The 15483-nt window shown below is 51.5% G+C and overlaps 7 protein-coding genes across 7 annotated transcripts; 3 read left to right on the top strand and 4 right to left on the bottom strand.

The window, feature by feature from the left end:
• Positions 1 to 55: 55 nt before the first annotated feature.
• On the bottom strand, positions 56 to 4464 carry BDW70DRAFT_19342 (putative xanthine dehydrogenase HxA). Its single transcript, XM_073743479.1, has 4 exons — positions 4149 to 4464; positions 3896 to 4099; positions 1892 to 3846; positions 56 to 1848 (listed from the first exon to the last, which is right to left on the bottom strand). The coding sequence occupies exons 1-4, from the start codon at positions 4395 to 4397 to the stop codon at positions 165 to 167; spliced, it is 4092 nt and encodes a 1363-aa protein (XP_073597759.1). The 5' UTR covers positions 4398 to 4464; the 3' UTR covers positions 56 to 164.
• A 325-nt stretch (positions 4465 to 4789) lies between these two features.
• BDW70DRAFT_132541 (uncharacterized protein) lies at positions 4790 to 6867 on the top strand. The gene has a single exon (XM_073736179.1). It carries the CDS (start codon positions 5051 to 5053, stop codon positions 6824 to 6826), a length of 1776 nt encoding a protein of 591 aa, XP_073597760.1. The 5' UTR covers positions 4790 to 5050; the 3' UTR covers positions 6827 to 6867.
• On the bottom strand, positions 6868 to 8389 carry BDW70DRAFT_132542 (carbonic anhydrase). The gene is made up of 2 exons (XM_073736180.1): positions 8367 to 8389; positions 6868 to 8062 (listed from the first exon to the last, which is right to left on the bottom strand). Exons 1-2 carry the CDS (start codon positions 8368 to 8370, stop codon positions 7437 to 7439), a joined length of 630 nt encoding a protein of 209 aa, XP_073597761.1. The 5' UTR covers positions 8371 to 8389; the 3' UTR covers positions 6868 to 7436.
• Positions 8390 to 8520: 131 nt separating this feature from the next.
• On the top strand, positions 8521 to 9285 carry BDW70DRAFT_19407 (uncharacterized protein). Its single transcript, XM_073743480.1, has 3 exons — positions 8521 to 8775; positions 8825 to 8993; position 9285. Exons 1-2 carry the CDS (start codon positions 8641 to 8643, stop codon positions 8906 to 8908), a joined length of 219 nt encoding a protein of 72 aa, XP_073597762.1. The 5' UTR covers positions 8521 to 8640; the 3' UTR covers positions 8909 to 8993; position 9285.
• BDW70DRAFT_132547 (uncharacterized protein) lies at positions 8755 to 9667 on the top strand. Its single transcript, XM_073736181.1, has 2 exons — positions 8755 to 8993; positions 9115 to 9667. Exon 2 carries the CDS (start codon positions 9372 to 9374, stop codon positions 9654 to 9656), a length of 285 nt encoding a protein of 94 aa, XP_073597763.1. The 5' UTR covers positions 8755 to 8993; positions 9115 to 9371; the 3' UTR covers positions 9657 to 9667.
• A 396-nt stretch (positions 9668 to 10063) lies between these two features.
• Positions 10064 to 10456, bottom strand: BDW70DRAFT_19417 (uncharacterized protein). Its single transcript, XM_073743481.1, has one exon. The coding sequence runs from the start codon at positions 10412 to 10414 to the stop codon at positions 10160 to 10162; it is 255 nt and encodes an 84-aa protein (XP_073597764.1). The 5' UTR covers positions 10415 to 10456; the 3' UTR covers positions 10064 to 10159.
• A 65-nt stretch (positions 10457 to 10521) lies between these two features.
• Positions 10522 to 15286, bottom strand: aarA (L-aminoadipate-semialdehyde dehydrogenase). The gene is made up of 4 exons (XM_073743482.1): positions 14867 to 15286; positions 11546 to 14819; positions 11163 to 11487; positions 10522 to 11091 (listed from the first exon to the last, which is right to left on the bottom strand). Exons 1-4 carry the CDS (start codon positions 15236 to 15238, stop codon positions 10794 to 10796), a joined length of 4269 nt encoding a protein of 1422 aa, XP_073597765.1. The 5' UTR covers positions 15239 to 15286; the 3' UTR covers positions 10522 to 10793.
• Positions 15287 to 15483: the final 197 nt, after the last annotated feature.

The following is a 15483-nucleotide window of genomic DNA, read 5'->3' on the forward strand; positions in this document are numbered from 1 at the left end:
AAGACTAGTGGATGAAAATCATAACCAAGCAGTCTAATTGATCCGTAATGCTTGTAGGCAAAGCGAGACAGTATATGTAAAGTATCAAGTCATAAGACATAAATAGGTGGACCACATCACATCATCATGACCCCTGTACTATATTATGGGGACGCTCATTCCACTTAAATTGCAACGAAGAAGCTCTTTTCCCCTTCCTCCGCCTTCACTCTCACCCTTTCAATAATGGGATCCGCACAACTAACCCTAATTCTCTCCGGTGTAGCCGGACTGACAAGACTCAGCACATCAGTAACCCCCCACTCCTTCCTGGCAGCCTTCAGTGCATCCCGAATAGCGAAAAACGCCGCGCTGCCCATGAAAAGCGGCGGCTCGCCGACGCCTCTACTGCGCTGGATCGTCCGCAGGTTCTCCCACTCTACATCCTTAAGGAGACTAACGTTGAATATTTGCGGAATGTCGCGGAAGCCCGGAATTTTGTAGTTTCCAGGGCCTTTGGTAAAGATTTGGCCGGTTGCGCGGTGCCAAAGGCTTTCTTCTGTTGTGAAGAGGCCCTGGCCTTGAATGTATGCGCCTTCTATCTGACCGTAGTCGATGGAGGGGTTAATTGTGCGGCCGACATCCATTTTGATATCTGCCCGGAGGGGCGTCCAGTCGCCGGTGAGCGTATCGATTTCGACTTCAGCGGCTGTAACGCCCTGCGTGAAGTAGAAGAACATTTGACCCTTGTTCTCACCCCAGGTATAGCCGATGTCTGGGGTGCGATAGTAGCCTTGGGCGGAAAGGTTGACACGGTCGAAGTAGGCAGCGTGGGCAAGGTCTTTCATGGTTGCGTTGGGCATCTTTTCACGGTAGGGCTTGAGACGTTCGTTCAGTTGGGTGCAGGCATTGTAGATGGCGTAGCCGTTGAGGTCGGAGCTGGCAGAAGCCGCTGTAGAGGATGTGTTTGCGACGGTGTTGGTGGCTGTTTCGGAGATGAAGACGTCCGACAAGGGGACGCCTAGGGCTTCGGCTGCTATCATGGTCATCTTTGTGTGGAGGCCTTGGCCCATTTCCACGCCGCCGTGGGCGACGAGGACGCTGCCGTCGTGGTAGATATGGACGAGGGCGCCTGCTTGGTTGAGAAAGAGGGCCGTGAAGGAGATACCAAACTTGGTGGGTATAATGGCCATGCCACGCTTGGACCACTTGTGCGTGCGGTTATGTTCCTCCACGGCCTTGCGGCGCTCAAAATACTCGCTCTCCTGTAGTACCTGATCGTACATCAACGGGACATGCCAGTCCTTAAGTTCTTGGTTGAAATGGGTCTTGTCACCCGGTTCGTACATGTTAAGTATCCGGACCTGTTCCACCTGAAGGTCGAGATGATCTGCGATTTCTGAGATGATTGATTCGGCAAAAAAGAGACCTTGAGGGCCACCAAAGCCCCGGAATGCCGTATTTGAGACGGTGTTCGTTTTGCATATCCTGCCCCGGACGTAAATGTTCGGGAATCGATATACGTTGTCAATGTGTGAAAGACTTCGCTCCACAACAGCACCTGAAAGATCCTGTGTATGTCCACCATTTGCGTACACGTCCGCATCAAGCGCAAGCAGCTTGCCCTCCCTTGTCACGCCGACTTTCCATTTACAATAGAATGGGTGACGCTGTCCAGAAGTCGCAATGTCTTCGTCGCGATTGAGCATACACCGCACTGGGCGCCTGACTTTTGCGGCTGCTGTGGCGCATATAGCTGCGAGCTGGACTGACCGCGTCTCTTTACCACCAAAGCCTCCTCCAAGGCGCTTGACCCTTGACACGATCTTGTTGGCAGCCACACCAGTAACCTGTGCTACATATGATTGCCTGCCCAAGTCAGCTTTGCTCAGGAAAAGGGAAATGAACGTACGTTTCCGTCGGATTCTGGGTACTGCTCCAGATTTCCATTTCGCCGTCTTCTGCTTTAGGAATAGCCACACAAGCTTGTGTTTCTAAATAAAAATGTTCCTGGCCTCCCATTCGGGATACACCCTCAAAGACATGGTCGGCGTCCCTGAAGGCGCTTTCCGGATCTCCGTTCTTGATATAACGGAAGTGTTCGAAGAAGGATTGTGTTTCGATTGCCTCTTCGATGCTGAGGATTACTGGCAGTTCTTCATATTCGACCTTGACGGCTCTTGCACCCTCTTCCGCAGCCTTGGCTGTGTTTGCAAGAATCATACCAATTGGCTGTCCGGCAGTTGTGACTTTATCGACAGCAAAGAAGACCTCGTCACAATTCGGAGCACCCCACCAGTTCGCTCTCGGTGATGGAAGGTCTTTATGATCCACATAATCGACGACCCCAGGAATTTCCAGGGCGGCTTCTGCGTTAACACTGAGCAGCTTGGCGTGGGCCTTTGTCGACAAAACCATACATCCGTACAGTTCGTTCTTTTGCGCGGGAATGTCGTCGGTGTACTGAGCTTCTCCAGTAGCCTGTTTCAAGGCCGAGAGGTGCGGACCGGCTCGGCCTAGAACCCTCTGCTGGTAAGCCGCTGAAGCCTCGTGATCTTTCTCTCCGGTTGAAATTGCTCGCTCAATTTCAGCGACCACACTGTTATCCAAATCACTACTCCTGGCCTCGATCTGTGATAATACGTCATGGTAGAATCGGTAGAAGAACCCGAGAGCAAGTGACTTTCGGTAAGTCGCCATACCACCTGGAACACCAAACTTCAGGTTGAAATCCTGCTCCAAAGCACCCATAGTACCTTCTAGAGTTGCCGGATCAGTGAACTTCTTCCCGGCGAAGAAGGCTTCCGCGTTCCGCGCAGATACCGTCAAAGGCGCCATACCGCCAAAAACTAGGCTCACGCTAGTGACATCGTTCGATGGCGAGAGTGAAACCCGCAAAGCGGCATTCACAATTGCAATATCATCATCCTTCCTCTTGGATTGTTTATAAGCCCGCAAATACTCGCCTTTCTCTGATGCGGTAGGTATACGTAGACTTGAAATGATAGCGTCTGGCGGAAGGGCTGTAGATCGGTAACCTTTAAAGAACTGTGTCATTGGAATCTCGGTTTCCTTCTCTAACGACCTGGCGACAAGAGTCGTGTTTGTAGCGACAAAAACTGGGTTGAGATCGGATATCGGAGATGCAGTGGCCAGGTTCCCAGCTGGCGAAGCCACATTTCTGATCTGTCTCCCAGCAAAGTAGCGAAGCTGTTTCTTTATAGCGGCAAAGGGCTGGCCGCGAACTGGGCCGTAGCGCTCGACGGCCTGATCACAGACAGATTCGAGATCAGTTAATGAAATGTTGGCACCAATTTCCAAGTAGTTGTCATGAAAAGCAAATTGCCGGAGTTCAGCGAGATCTCCAAGGTAGACAGATGCACCATAACGCATCTGCTTGAATTTAATCTCAATTTGCGTCTCGGTGCTGCCACCTATCAATTTCGCATCAGGATGAATACTCTTGATCTCCAGGAGCTGCTGCACGGTGACCGGTCGATACCACTTCTTTCTCTTGTTACCGAAAGCGAGAGGGCGCAACTCGTGTTTCCAGAGCGACGGAGGAAATATTAGTTCCGTGTCTGGTTTGTACTCGATAAAGTCGGGAGACGCAAACTTGTGCTTAACGTCTTCTGTAGTCTCTTGGAAAGACCCTTTGCAACATCCGTTTGTGCCATTCTGTTTTTCCATACAGCATCCAGAGCCACCGTTTGCTCGAGATTTGCCACAGCCAATTGGGCTTGTAAAGCTTTGGGCAGCGTCCAAAATCGGTCGATACCCGGTACAGCGACAAAGGTTTCCGTCAAAAGCTTCTTCCACCGCATGTTCGGAGGGCTTAGGGTCATTTCGTAAGAGCGCATAGAGGCTCTTGGGAGTATCAGCATGCTATCGCCAGACAGGTGCTATGGTGACATACCATCACAATTCCCGGCGTACAGAAACCGCACTGGCTTCCGTTTCCGATTGCTAGCCGTTGCTGAATCGCATGGGGATTCTTAACGTTCCCAATGCCCTCCACCGTGATAACGTGTTTCCCATCGACAGCAACCAGCGGCGCAATGCAGGCGTTGATGGAGGCATGGTAAAGCTTCTTGGTAGTCGGATTGATTTGCGAAACCACCTGTCTAATGTCAGTGAAACTGATAGAAACTTATCTATCAACAACTTACAACCGTGCAAGCACCACAACCACCTTCTGCACACCCTAGTTTTGTCCCTGTCAAGCCAATACCCCTCAGGTACTCCAGCAATGTGATTTCGGGGTCAACAGAGTCCAAGATAACCTTGGTGCCATTAAGATAGAAGCGAATGGTATCGTCCCAATCTTCAGTAAGTTGCGATAACGTAGCCGCAGCTTTCGGCGGGGAAGCTGCCTCAAGCTCCGATTGTGACGGTTGTAATAAGACACCGGGAGCCATGATGGTGTCGTATATGATTGCTCCAGAATAACGTACCTGAAACCAACATCAGGAAGGTGGGGAGAGGAAGAGTTTAATATGGCCGAGTGCCTGATAAGTAAGGGTCTAGATGGAGCGCGGGGATCGCCACAGTCCGATGGAAACCGCCACACTCTGAGGTCATCCGCCCAATCGTGGTCGGCGGAATGCGGCGTTTGTAATGTCTACTCCAAAATAGTACTTTCATGAATACATCTTTGAGAGAACCTCAGTCCTACGCTGTAGGTATGTTGACTGTACGTTAAACATTAAAAGCACCTGTCACCTAGACGTCCTGGTACGCAGTGAGCTTATCTACTCCTGCCTTGTGGCCTGAGGCAATAGCTGTATTTATCATGTGACCAGAATATACTCCGCATCCGGCAACTGGAGCGGACATCACGATCGACGCAACAAGGTTGAAAGAGGTCGTGGGCTTTCATCATGGAGCTGCTGTTCTCAGTAGCATGCTCGCTGCTTTCTGATTTCTCAGTCCAACCCCCGTCAATGGGTTGATTTGTCTCGACCATCGCTTCCTCCGCTCCCTCCTCATCCCCTCCGATCAATCGCTCCCTCTAAGATCAAAACTTCGTTTACGTTTTTTTCAGGGATCATTCCAGCGTTTGAGCCCTATCATGATTGCTCGACGCAGTACATCCCTCCTCGCGATTGTCTTCTTCGTCGCCGTTATATTAGTAATTTTCTCGTCTTCCCCAAAGCCGGTTCCGGAAGCCGTCAGCGAGGAGATATCAGCAGCCGCCAAATATGTCCCAAAATTCCCTTCGTTGAACGATTTGCACCTGCCGACCTTTCAGCCGCCGGCGCATAAACCTCCCGAGCTACAGCAAGACAGTTCAAGCGGTGATTCAAAGTGGTTCAGTCACTGGGAATGGCTCAACCCTTTCTCGTCCTCCATTACCCTTGACGAAAACCGGTCCGTACTCCCTCCGCTTCCCAATCGGCCGTATATATTTACATACTATAACCCGAGGAAGAGCAGTGATAGGGAGGAGGAGAATGCCGATGCCCAACTTCTGTTTGCCTGGCGTCGTGCTTGGTATGCTCAAGGCTTCCGACCTGTGGTTCTTGGTCGTGCGGAGGCTATGGCCAATCCATTATATGAGTCGACGAAGCAATTGGATTTGGGCCCTGAGCTAGAAGAGGATCTCCTCAAATGGCTTGCTTGGGGTCATATGGGAGATGGTTTGCTTGCCGATCGGCTTTGCTTTCCAATGGCGAGATACGACGATGCAACACTCTTGCACCTGCGTCGTGATGCGGATTCGGATTTCATTACCCGATTCGACAAGATACACAATGCTCTGCTCATTGGAAAGAAATCTGCTATCAACGCCGCCATTGAAAAGGCATGCAAGAAGGTTGACAAGACAACAAAGGCTTTGACGGACTTGATACCTGATGATCTGTTAAAGTCCGAGCAGACCAACTCTCTAGCACTTTATGACTCGGCTACCATTGCGGCGTATTACCACGAGCTTACAGCGGAGGCTATTCCCTCTCCGTCGGCCCGCCGGCTTGCCCTAGTAGATCTCATCAACTCCCATCTGCAGAATACCTTCGTGAACTCGTTTCCGGGAGGGATAGCCGTTCTGAAACCTTATCCCGAGCACATCACTGCGTTGGTTGAACCAGCCTTAAGAATTGCGAAGGCTCTTGGCCAATGCCCCGACTCTGTTGCACCCTCTTCTTGCCCTCCAAATCTGCGAAACTGCCACCCGTGCAACGCGCACAAACCAATGAAAATCAGCCAACCCGCCACATACAAGAATACCACCCAGGTCTTCACAATAGGCATCCTGCCGCACCCATACACCCTCATCAGCTTACTACAAAACTCTTCGGAGGTTACAACGCGGTACATTCGACGCGAGACTTCCCGCGATGCCTGGCTCAAAGAGGTGACCGGCGACCAAATGGGCCGACAACTAGGCGGTGGAGCGAGAGCTGTCTTATTCAAGAAAGTCGTCGCTGGCGAGCCAGCTATCGGCACCTCGCTATGGATGACGGTCGAATCACTCCCTGCTGAGGTTGGCCAGGCCCTACCAAGCGAACTCCTGGACGAGTTTGAATGGCAGTTCGGATTCCGAATCCCACGTGACAGCAATGTAGACGCCAAGAACGAAGGCGATGCCAAGGAATCAATGCAGCATGCCAACCCGAGCAAACAGGGTGTTGAGAGAGAGTACACCATCATCCAGCAAGCTAGGGATATGCTAAAGAGAAAGACCGACTCCAACCGGGTCAATATCCGCGGTGTGGCCGAGGCGTGGAACATGGCCGATACTGAGGTCTGGCGGTTTGTCAGGGCGTACAGAGCGCGAAGTATCGTCGAACGTAAGAAGTGGGAGGAGGAAGAGAAGAGCTTCTTCGGAGCGCGTCCGAAGATATAAGACACTTGAATGCGGTATAGAATGGCTAGTATAGAAAAATAATGACTTGGCATTTGCTGATTGTCAGCGCCCTGATGCATACTCAAATCTCAAATGCTCAGTATTCAACATCGTGACCTAAATTGCTAGATTCCAGAACTGTTTACTTCTGTATAGGCCAGCTCTTGATGCTAACAAGCATTTCCCAATAGCGAGCGTTAATCCCAGATGTGGGCTTGGGTCAGCCTCTGGCCCAATGAATCCCTCTTTAGGAGGTTGAGGTAGAATACCCCTGCCAAATACCATCACCTTCCCGAATTGATGAGTCTTGCAGCGGATTTGAGCCATACTGGCCGATGCTGCAATTGTGCTGTAGTGACGATTGGGCCAGGAGCAGTGCTGGGACGTCAGTCAACTGAAGAGCAACGAGGCAACCCTTCGATCCAGGCGGGCAGTCACCTGATGGGCTCTCCTTGGACACCTTCCTGCCAGTGTCTACAGCAACAACACTTTTCAACTTCTCTTGATGAGGAGGTGCCAGGCACTCAACACTATTATCTCAAGCCCGCTGAAAAAGTACAAGCTCAGTTGCTAACTATAGATTGGGAATACGCGAAAGCAAAATCGAGCCCTAAAACTCCCTCTTAAACAATGTCAACCGTTTCTTCACGGTCTTGTCAGAGGCACTGGTATTCAATTCCTGCAAAACACCGCTCCCGACATCGTATACGAGTCCATGAACCTTCAGCCCCTTCTGCATCGCCTCAACCACAACACTCTTCTGCTTCACCGTCTTCACCCCGGCAAGGACATTCAGGTCAATTAGTTTGAGAAGCGCCTCGTCCGCTGGTAATGACTTCAAGCAGTCCGAATTATCGTCACGCAGCTTCCGTAGAGGCGAAAGCCATGAATCAAGAATACCAAGCTTTTTGTTTGCCATCACGGCAGAGATGCCTCCACATTTCGTGTGTCCGCAGACGACAACATGCTTGACCCCCAGATGGCGAACAGCGAACTCTATTACAGCGGTGGAACTAAGGTCCGACGGCTGCAAGATGTTGGCGATGTTTCGGTGGACAAACACATCACCTGGCTTGAGGCCTAGCAGAGTTGTCTCGGGACATCGCGAGTCAGAACAGCCTATCCAGAGAATCTCTGGGTGCTGGCCGGTGGAAAGTTTGCGGAAAAAGTCTGGCTGCTCTCTGGCTACTTTGGCTGCCCAGGCTTTGTTTTGGCTGAGGGCTGCGGTAAACGGATCTGGGGCGTATTGTCAGCACGTGTCACCCTGATCCGTGCAACATTTCAAGTGATAAGTGAATATGGAGGGACTCGCAAGAATATGGAACACTCTTTTTCCATGGCCGGTTTTCAACCTAGCGCATGGATAACTTTCGAGTGATCCCATGTCTTGGTGGGCTTTTCTTCACGGGCCGACAGGAGAACACAGAAAATGGCAACAAAAGTCCCGACAAGCTGATGCAGACAACAAGCCCCAGGATACATTCTGTCCCAGTATGGATATTGGATAAAACAGCGAACGGCGACTGCATCAGTAACCTACACATGGAATGCTCGAATACCGAGAACAGCGCCATGCCCTATATACATACCTTGGGTTGTCATTGGAAAGTATTTCCAAGAAGACTGTCCTGTATACCTAAAACAAAATGAAGAATGATCTGGACATGATGGGAGATGACCGGATATTAAAGCTGCCCTCACCGAGAGCGTTACACCAAAAGTAAGCGCAAAGGTCACCATCTCTCGGCGGAGCATGCCACGCTATATCGACAGTCTTATACTCGAGTCGGGTGACGCTTTAGCGACTTGTGATCATGTCACTACCAAAGATAAGCATTCCAGTAGCCCTGAGGCATTATTCTCGAATCCTTCTAATCCTTCTGTCCTTGATCTATGGATCTCCTGTTGTCTTTTCTCCGTATAGACACGGAGCATGGCCCGTAACTGTGGTGAGTCCCCCTTTGCGACTTCATGGAGACAACATCCTTACTCGTCCAGTACCACGCGTTTGCACTCTTTCCGCCAGATCCTACCATAGCAGGGACTCTAGCCCCGGAGGTCTATCTTGAAGGGAAATTTTAGTCTCCCATCTTCCGAATGCTTCATAAGCTCGCAATCTCCTGAAGCCTGAACAGCATCACGACTCTCAATGGTCAAACCCTTTTCTGTAAGTCGCGGGATATTCCTACTAGTCATTACAGTTATCCTCCACAGGAAGCAGAGATACCTCTTATTTTCCTTCTAAAGCGTTCTGCTAGTCAGACTCCGATTAATATCTCCTTTTAAAGGCTTCTACCGTGATAGCAAACCGTTTGATACTACTTCATACCAAATGCCCTCTCCGGTTACCCAGGCTCCTCCTGAAGGGTCCCAATATGCCGCCCCTCGCCATGTCCTCTTCTGCAATCTAGCTAGTTGTCATAGGGTTTCTCTAACCAGGCGTTTTCTCTCTACCGAGATCGCAGAAGAGGTAATAGCGTGGAGGACTAATATCTGGCATGCTTCACAGACTAAGTGATCGATTGGTGGCTTGGTGTGGTATGATATGCCAGAGCTCAATGGGCAATATCCGCTCGTTTTCGGTTCTGGAAGCGTGGGGGGCAGTTCACTATTCGTAATGAACTTACGAACCTTTTATATACGGTCGGCTTTGGGGGAAGCCTTGCTCTGCCTTCCTCTTTGCTTTTGCGTAAGATTGGGGGTCGGTTGGGTCGGGGCGAATGCTGGACTTAACGTAGATCCTTGCTTCATGATAAAGAATGTAAATGCAACCTTACTGTCGCGCAGTTCAACGTCCGCTTCATTTCAGCTTCAGCATAGTTCAACATAGCTTAGTAATGCGATGGAAATTTTTTTTTTTTTTTTTTAAATAAAAAAGATAGGGCTTATGATTGAATTGGACTTCCCAGAAAACAAAGCAGGGATGTGCATAAAAATTTAATCACAATAACTTCAACTAGGTGCAAGATTCTAGCAGATTTCAAACTCATTGGACATGACATTGGCAGGTAAGCAATTCCACTGCCTCTAATATCATCTGGTTAATAGGTGACTTCAGATTCTTGATTTGAGAATGGATGGACGCGTTGATTCAACATGACAACTGAGATATTAGTCAGAACTTAGCTCTCAAATGGGTTAGCCCTTTTTGGCTGAGTGGAAGTTCAATACAACAGTAGCAGCACGTAATTAGGCTATTAGTCTTTATAAGAGAAGTCAAATATAAACAAAAGACAAGCCTAGTCTGTTCCTCCAGCTTCCCTTCTTCGAGAAGCTACTACAACAATGGAGCAACAATGGATCTCTCGCTCGACGCGCTCCCCCTTGAGGTTATTAGTCTGATCGTCTCTCGTCTGAGATGATCCCCTTCTTCGCATCGAACACTCTCTGGTCAACCATCACCAAGTCAAGGACTCGCTCGCTAGCAACAATCTCGCGGAAATGGCAAGCCGTTGTCGAGCGGTGCATCTTTTCGGCAGTGAAAACGAGCAGCATAGTCTTACCAAGTCCAAAAGTATTGTAGCCGAGTGTCCTCGAACTTACAGGATAGCTGGATTTGGCCACAAAGGAGGCCATTTTCAGTATCATCCTGGTCGTAATTTGAAACTAACTCTCGCACTCACTGATATTGAGAGCCAACATCTTGACTTACAATGCTTGGCAGGTGTAGAGTGGTGCAAAGCATGTGATGGGTCATTTGGGCAGTGGCTAGAAGCTGGGAGGTAAGGGTGGAAAATGCGGCCTCCATAGTAGTCATTTTTGACGTCCTTTCGCAGGTCCTCACATTCTATATGTAAACACGTTCTGACTATCTATCATGCCACCCGCTATTTAATCACCTCTCAGTTGTTCGTGAACTTGAAGCAATAAACACATGCCAAACGAGATCAAGCTAATTTTTTTAGAAACCAAAAGCACGTGTATCACAAAATTACCGTAAATCATCCTCAAAAAATATAGAAATAGATCAAGCAGTTCCACCACGTCCACCAACGCCCGCCATCGCCTCGCGCTGATCATCCGTGATCGAAACAGCCGGCAGCGGTCGTGCACCGGACTCTGTCGGCGCCGGCAAAAAGCCAACGGAGACAAGGTACGAGGTGTACAAACCAACCAGTTCCTCGGTTACACCGGCACCGGCGGACACGTCGACGCCTGACCAGGAAGCGTCGGCGCGGAGGGAAGCGGCGGCGTGGACGTCGTCTAGCTCGGGAGCTTTCGTGTTGGACGGCAAGTCCGCTGTGACGAAGTGATAGAGAGGCATCCTACACGTATATCAGCTTAACTTTCTTTTTATAAAGATATGGGAGTGTTGGGCAACGGGGAGGGAACATACAGTGCATGCTGCGACTCCAAATCGTCGTGCTCGCCACTGTTAACATACTGCTCAAGCAGCTTCGACCAGGGCACGTAGTCAACCTGCGGCACATTGTACCCGTACAACTGCAGAGCGCCAAGAAACTGGTTAAACCGCAGGCGCGGGTGGCCGGTGACTTGGGCGACACCAATGGGGGAAACGGGAGGCTGGAAGGCACCGGCGATGACAACGCGGGCGACATGGTCGACGGGGACCATGTTGACGGTGTTGTTGATGTTGGGGCGGGCCGAGAGCTGGATGCAACCTTTGATCATGCGAATGAGGAAGTCGTCGGTGTTCGTCGCTGCGGAAACCGTCAGTATATGGTCTTGAAGTGGTATATTCGAGGTAGAGGAACTTACTGCCGCTCTTGGAATCACCTAGGACGTAACCAGGACGGACGATCGTCCCCTTGAGACCGCGCTTGCCTGCTTCCCGGACGAGGTACTCACCGGCCCACTTACTCTGGCCGTAGCCGGTTCCCAGGCCGACGCTGCTACCTTCCAGGTCGTCATCTTCGCTGATGCCAGCACCGCCAGCGGCAATGCTGCGCTCGGATTCCTGGACGTAATGATCGCTGTCAAGGACACTGGTTGAGCTGACGAAAGAGAACTGCTTCGGCTTGCCGGTTGCACAGAGCTTGAGGGCGTCGATAGTGCCAAGCACGTTAGCCGGCTTAAGGGTAGAGTAAGGGTAGACCCAGTGAACAAGAGCACCGTTATGGATGACAGCGTCGACGCGGTTGGTGAGATCGTCCCAGGTTGCGTCTGTGAGGCCAAAGCGGGGGTCGCCGAGGGAGCCGGTGATGCACTCAAGGCGGGATGTCCAGGATTCGTCCCAGAAGCCGTAGGCTCGGCAAGTGGAGCGGATGCGCGCGAGGGCTTGCTCGGCGCTCTTGCCACGGACGAGAGCGATAACCTTCGCTGAAGGTGATTTGCGAGTGAGGAGATCGCGGAGGATGTGGGCGCCCAAGAAACCAGTGGCTCCTGTGAGGAAGATGGTCGGTTCAGCGGAGAGCATGTCCTCTGTGCGGGTTGGGAAAGACTGTGGCAAAGTGTCTACCAGTTTGCGTGCATCACGCGAGTACTCGTCGTTGGGCTCGTTGACGGCCGCTGTGGAGTTCGCAGCAGTCTCATTATTGTTGCTGGTAAAAGATTCGGCGCTCAACAGGCGGTCGATCTCTGCAGCGAAGGAGCGGAGGGTAGGGCTACGGAAAATGGCATTCATGCTGATGTCGATGCCGCGCCACTTGCGTCGAAGGTCGAAGAACATCTGCTGCGCGAGAATACTGTGTCCTCCGAGGTCGAAGAACGAATCATCAGGGCCAATCATGGCAGCAGTGACGTTGGAGATGCGCGAAGCCCAGATTTGAGCCAGTGCCTGTTCGGTCTCGGAAAGGTTCTTCAGGGCTGAAGGCCTGCGTTGAGGAGCGGCCGCGCTAAGTTCGGCGGTATCAGGGAAAGGCAGAGCGGGCTTGTCAATCTTTCCGTTGGGGTTCAATGGCATGCGCTTGAGCGGAATAAACACCGTCGGCACAGCATAGGTGGGAAGCTTGCTGCGGAGTAACTCACGGGCATCGTCACGAAGAGGACGAAATCGCCTAAGCATGCCCACCATTCCTTCGGCAGATTCATCGTCCTTGAGACCCTTTTCTTCCAGCCACGAGGCCCACTTGTTCATGTTGGGCACAAAGTAGCTGACGAGGGTAGGCTCTTCGAACTTGTCACGACGCACCAGCGTCACGTTCTCTCTTACAAGAGGGTGACGGGAGAGATGGGTATCGATTTCACCCAGCTCAATACGGAAACCACGGATCTTCACCTGGTCATCGGCACGACCAGAGCACTCGACGTCTCCGGAAGGCGTGTATCGACCAAGGTCACCGCTTCGGTAGAGACGGTCCCTAGGTCCAACATAAAACTCTCTCCAGGGCTCATTCGCATCCTGCGACTCTGCGGCATCTTTCTCGACCCACGTCTTAGGGTCAACAAACCAGTTCGTAAGGAACTTCTTCTGGTTCAGTTCCGGTGAACCAAGGTATCCTTCCGCAAGGCCAGCTGCACGAACATAAATCTCACCCACTTCGCCAATGGCGCAGATGCGGCTAGGCTCGAAGCGGTTGACGACCAGCATCTGCACGTCGAGCATTCCCCGACCCGCCGGGATAACGTCCTTCATGGTATCCAGGTACCCACCGTTACTCGAGTAGCTGGGGATTTCGAAGTAGCTGACAGCACGCTGTGTCTCGGTCGTTCCGTACATGTTGACAATGTTGACATTCGGGGCCAGCCCTTGCAATGAGCGGCAATCTCTCTTGATCAAGATATCTCCGACGAAGAAAGCGTGGTGAAGGGCAGGGAATTGAGCAGAGGCGCCTCCAACGAGGATTTGACCCATAGCAGGTGTAAGGTGAGTTACAGTGGCACCGTAATCCCGCATCCACTCAGCAAGCTTTTCGTTCTGAATATCTTCGCGTGCCGGAACCAGTAGTTGGGCACCGAGGAACAGAGGAGTAAAAATATCTCTCTGAATCGGGTCGTGAGCGATACCGCTAAGCATGGTAAACTTGTCGTTGGGAGTAAGCTTGAATGTTTCAGACATCCATGGGAAGTAGTACGCCAAAGAGAAGTGACGACCTCGGACACCCTTGGGTCTACCTTCGGAGCCGGAAGTGAACGACAGAGTAGGAGTAGAGTCAGGGCCAACAACCACGCCCACACGCTTGGACTTCAAGGGCACCTGCTTAGCCAGCACGTCCTGGCCATCAACTGAGCCGCCCAAGAGCGAACCATCATCAAGCAGCGCGAGGGCGGGGATCTCAGTCCGAAGCTGCAGGTTCTCATCGATAAATGTGCGGACCTTCTCCGACAGCTCACCAGCATCCTTGGTAGCCTTTGCAATGTTGATAAGAGCCCGTGGTCGTGCCACATCAAGGTAGATACATTGTCTCTCAGGAGGGTACGCAGGATCAATAACAGAGAACGTCGCACCGGCCTTGAGGATACCCATCACAGCCACGACAAGGTCAACACCACGGTAAGCGTACACCATGACAACCTCACCCCTCTCAACGCCGGCCTCAACCAGGTGATGACCAAGGATGTTTGACGCCTCATTGATTTGTCTATAAGTGAACTCGCGGAGAGAGGAAGTGGCGGACTTCGTCTCGACAACGCAAAGCTTTTCCGGGTGCTTCTCGGCGTTTTCAGCAAATATATCGTGGATGGCGCCCCGGAATTTAGACCAGTGCAGGTCAGCAGTTGGGTCGGGGAGAAGGGCGCGCTGCTCGGGGGTCATGAAATCAATGCGCCCAATTGCCGTCTCTGGGTCGCTTGTGGCATTCTTAACCAATTGAGCCACCTGGCTGAGGATGGTGCTAATCCTAGCACTGGAGAATAAGCGCTGGTTGTAGTATGCTCCCAACTCCGTCGCTCCGTCAGAGGTGCTTGCGGGCGCCACATTGACAACCAGATCCGTCGTCTCAAAGGTATTGGCAGGGTACTCCTGCGATGCAGCAGGGGCATCGTATGCGGCAAATCGGAAGAGGACAGGCGTTCGCTCGGATTGCGATTTCTCCTGAATATAGGATCGCAGACTGCCCAATGGCACGATTTCGACGGACCCTTCATCGTAGGCCTGGACAAGTCAGACGACGCGACAGAGCTGGCAGCGGGTGTAATTACCTTCTGAACCTTGAAATACAGCTGTAAGAAGGTCTCTGAGGGGTCAATTGGGACCCTCAGGACAAAAGGACGGCCATCGTCACCAAGACTAGTGCCGATAGCGATGTCCTCATCACCGGTCAACCGAGCGACGAGCACTACAAACGCGGTGAGGAAAACTGTGAATTCCGACGATGTCCCAGAGAAATTCTTCAATGCTGACGCCGTGTCACTGGGGAGTTTGAGCGATTCGAAAGCTTCGATGGCCCGCTTGGGTAGCTCCTGGTTCTGGTTGTCGGGATAGTCGCGGGTCAGCGGGGAGACGGTGAGGTTTTGCAGTCTCTGAGCCCAGCGCTCGAGGCGTTCCTGCAATGGAACTGTTTCGGCACCCATGATTGCGTCGATGCCCTTGGTACCTGGGGGCTTCGAGCTACACTGGGGTTGGTATTAATGATAGGCAGAATGACTCAGTAGTGAGTCAAGTCTTGCAGAGGGGCACGCTGAAAATCCCGCCGATTTCGCTATCGAAAATTTCCCCACATTTGATAGAAATTCAGGCAACGAGGCAATAACTTAGGTATTACTGCCTGAGGCATTAAAAATGTGCAATCCTACGTACATGGAGCAGAACGCCTTCA

Source organism: Aspergillus foveolatus, assembly GCF_047715535.1.
Source record: "Aspergillus foveolatus strain CBS 279.81 unplaced genomic scaffold BDW70scaffold_13, whole genome shotgun sequence".
Taxonomy (NCBI): domain Eukaryota; kingdom Fungi; phylum Ascomycota; class Eurotiomycetes; order Eurotiales; family Aspergillaceae; genus Aspergillus; species Aspergillus foveolatus.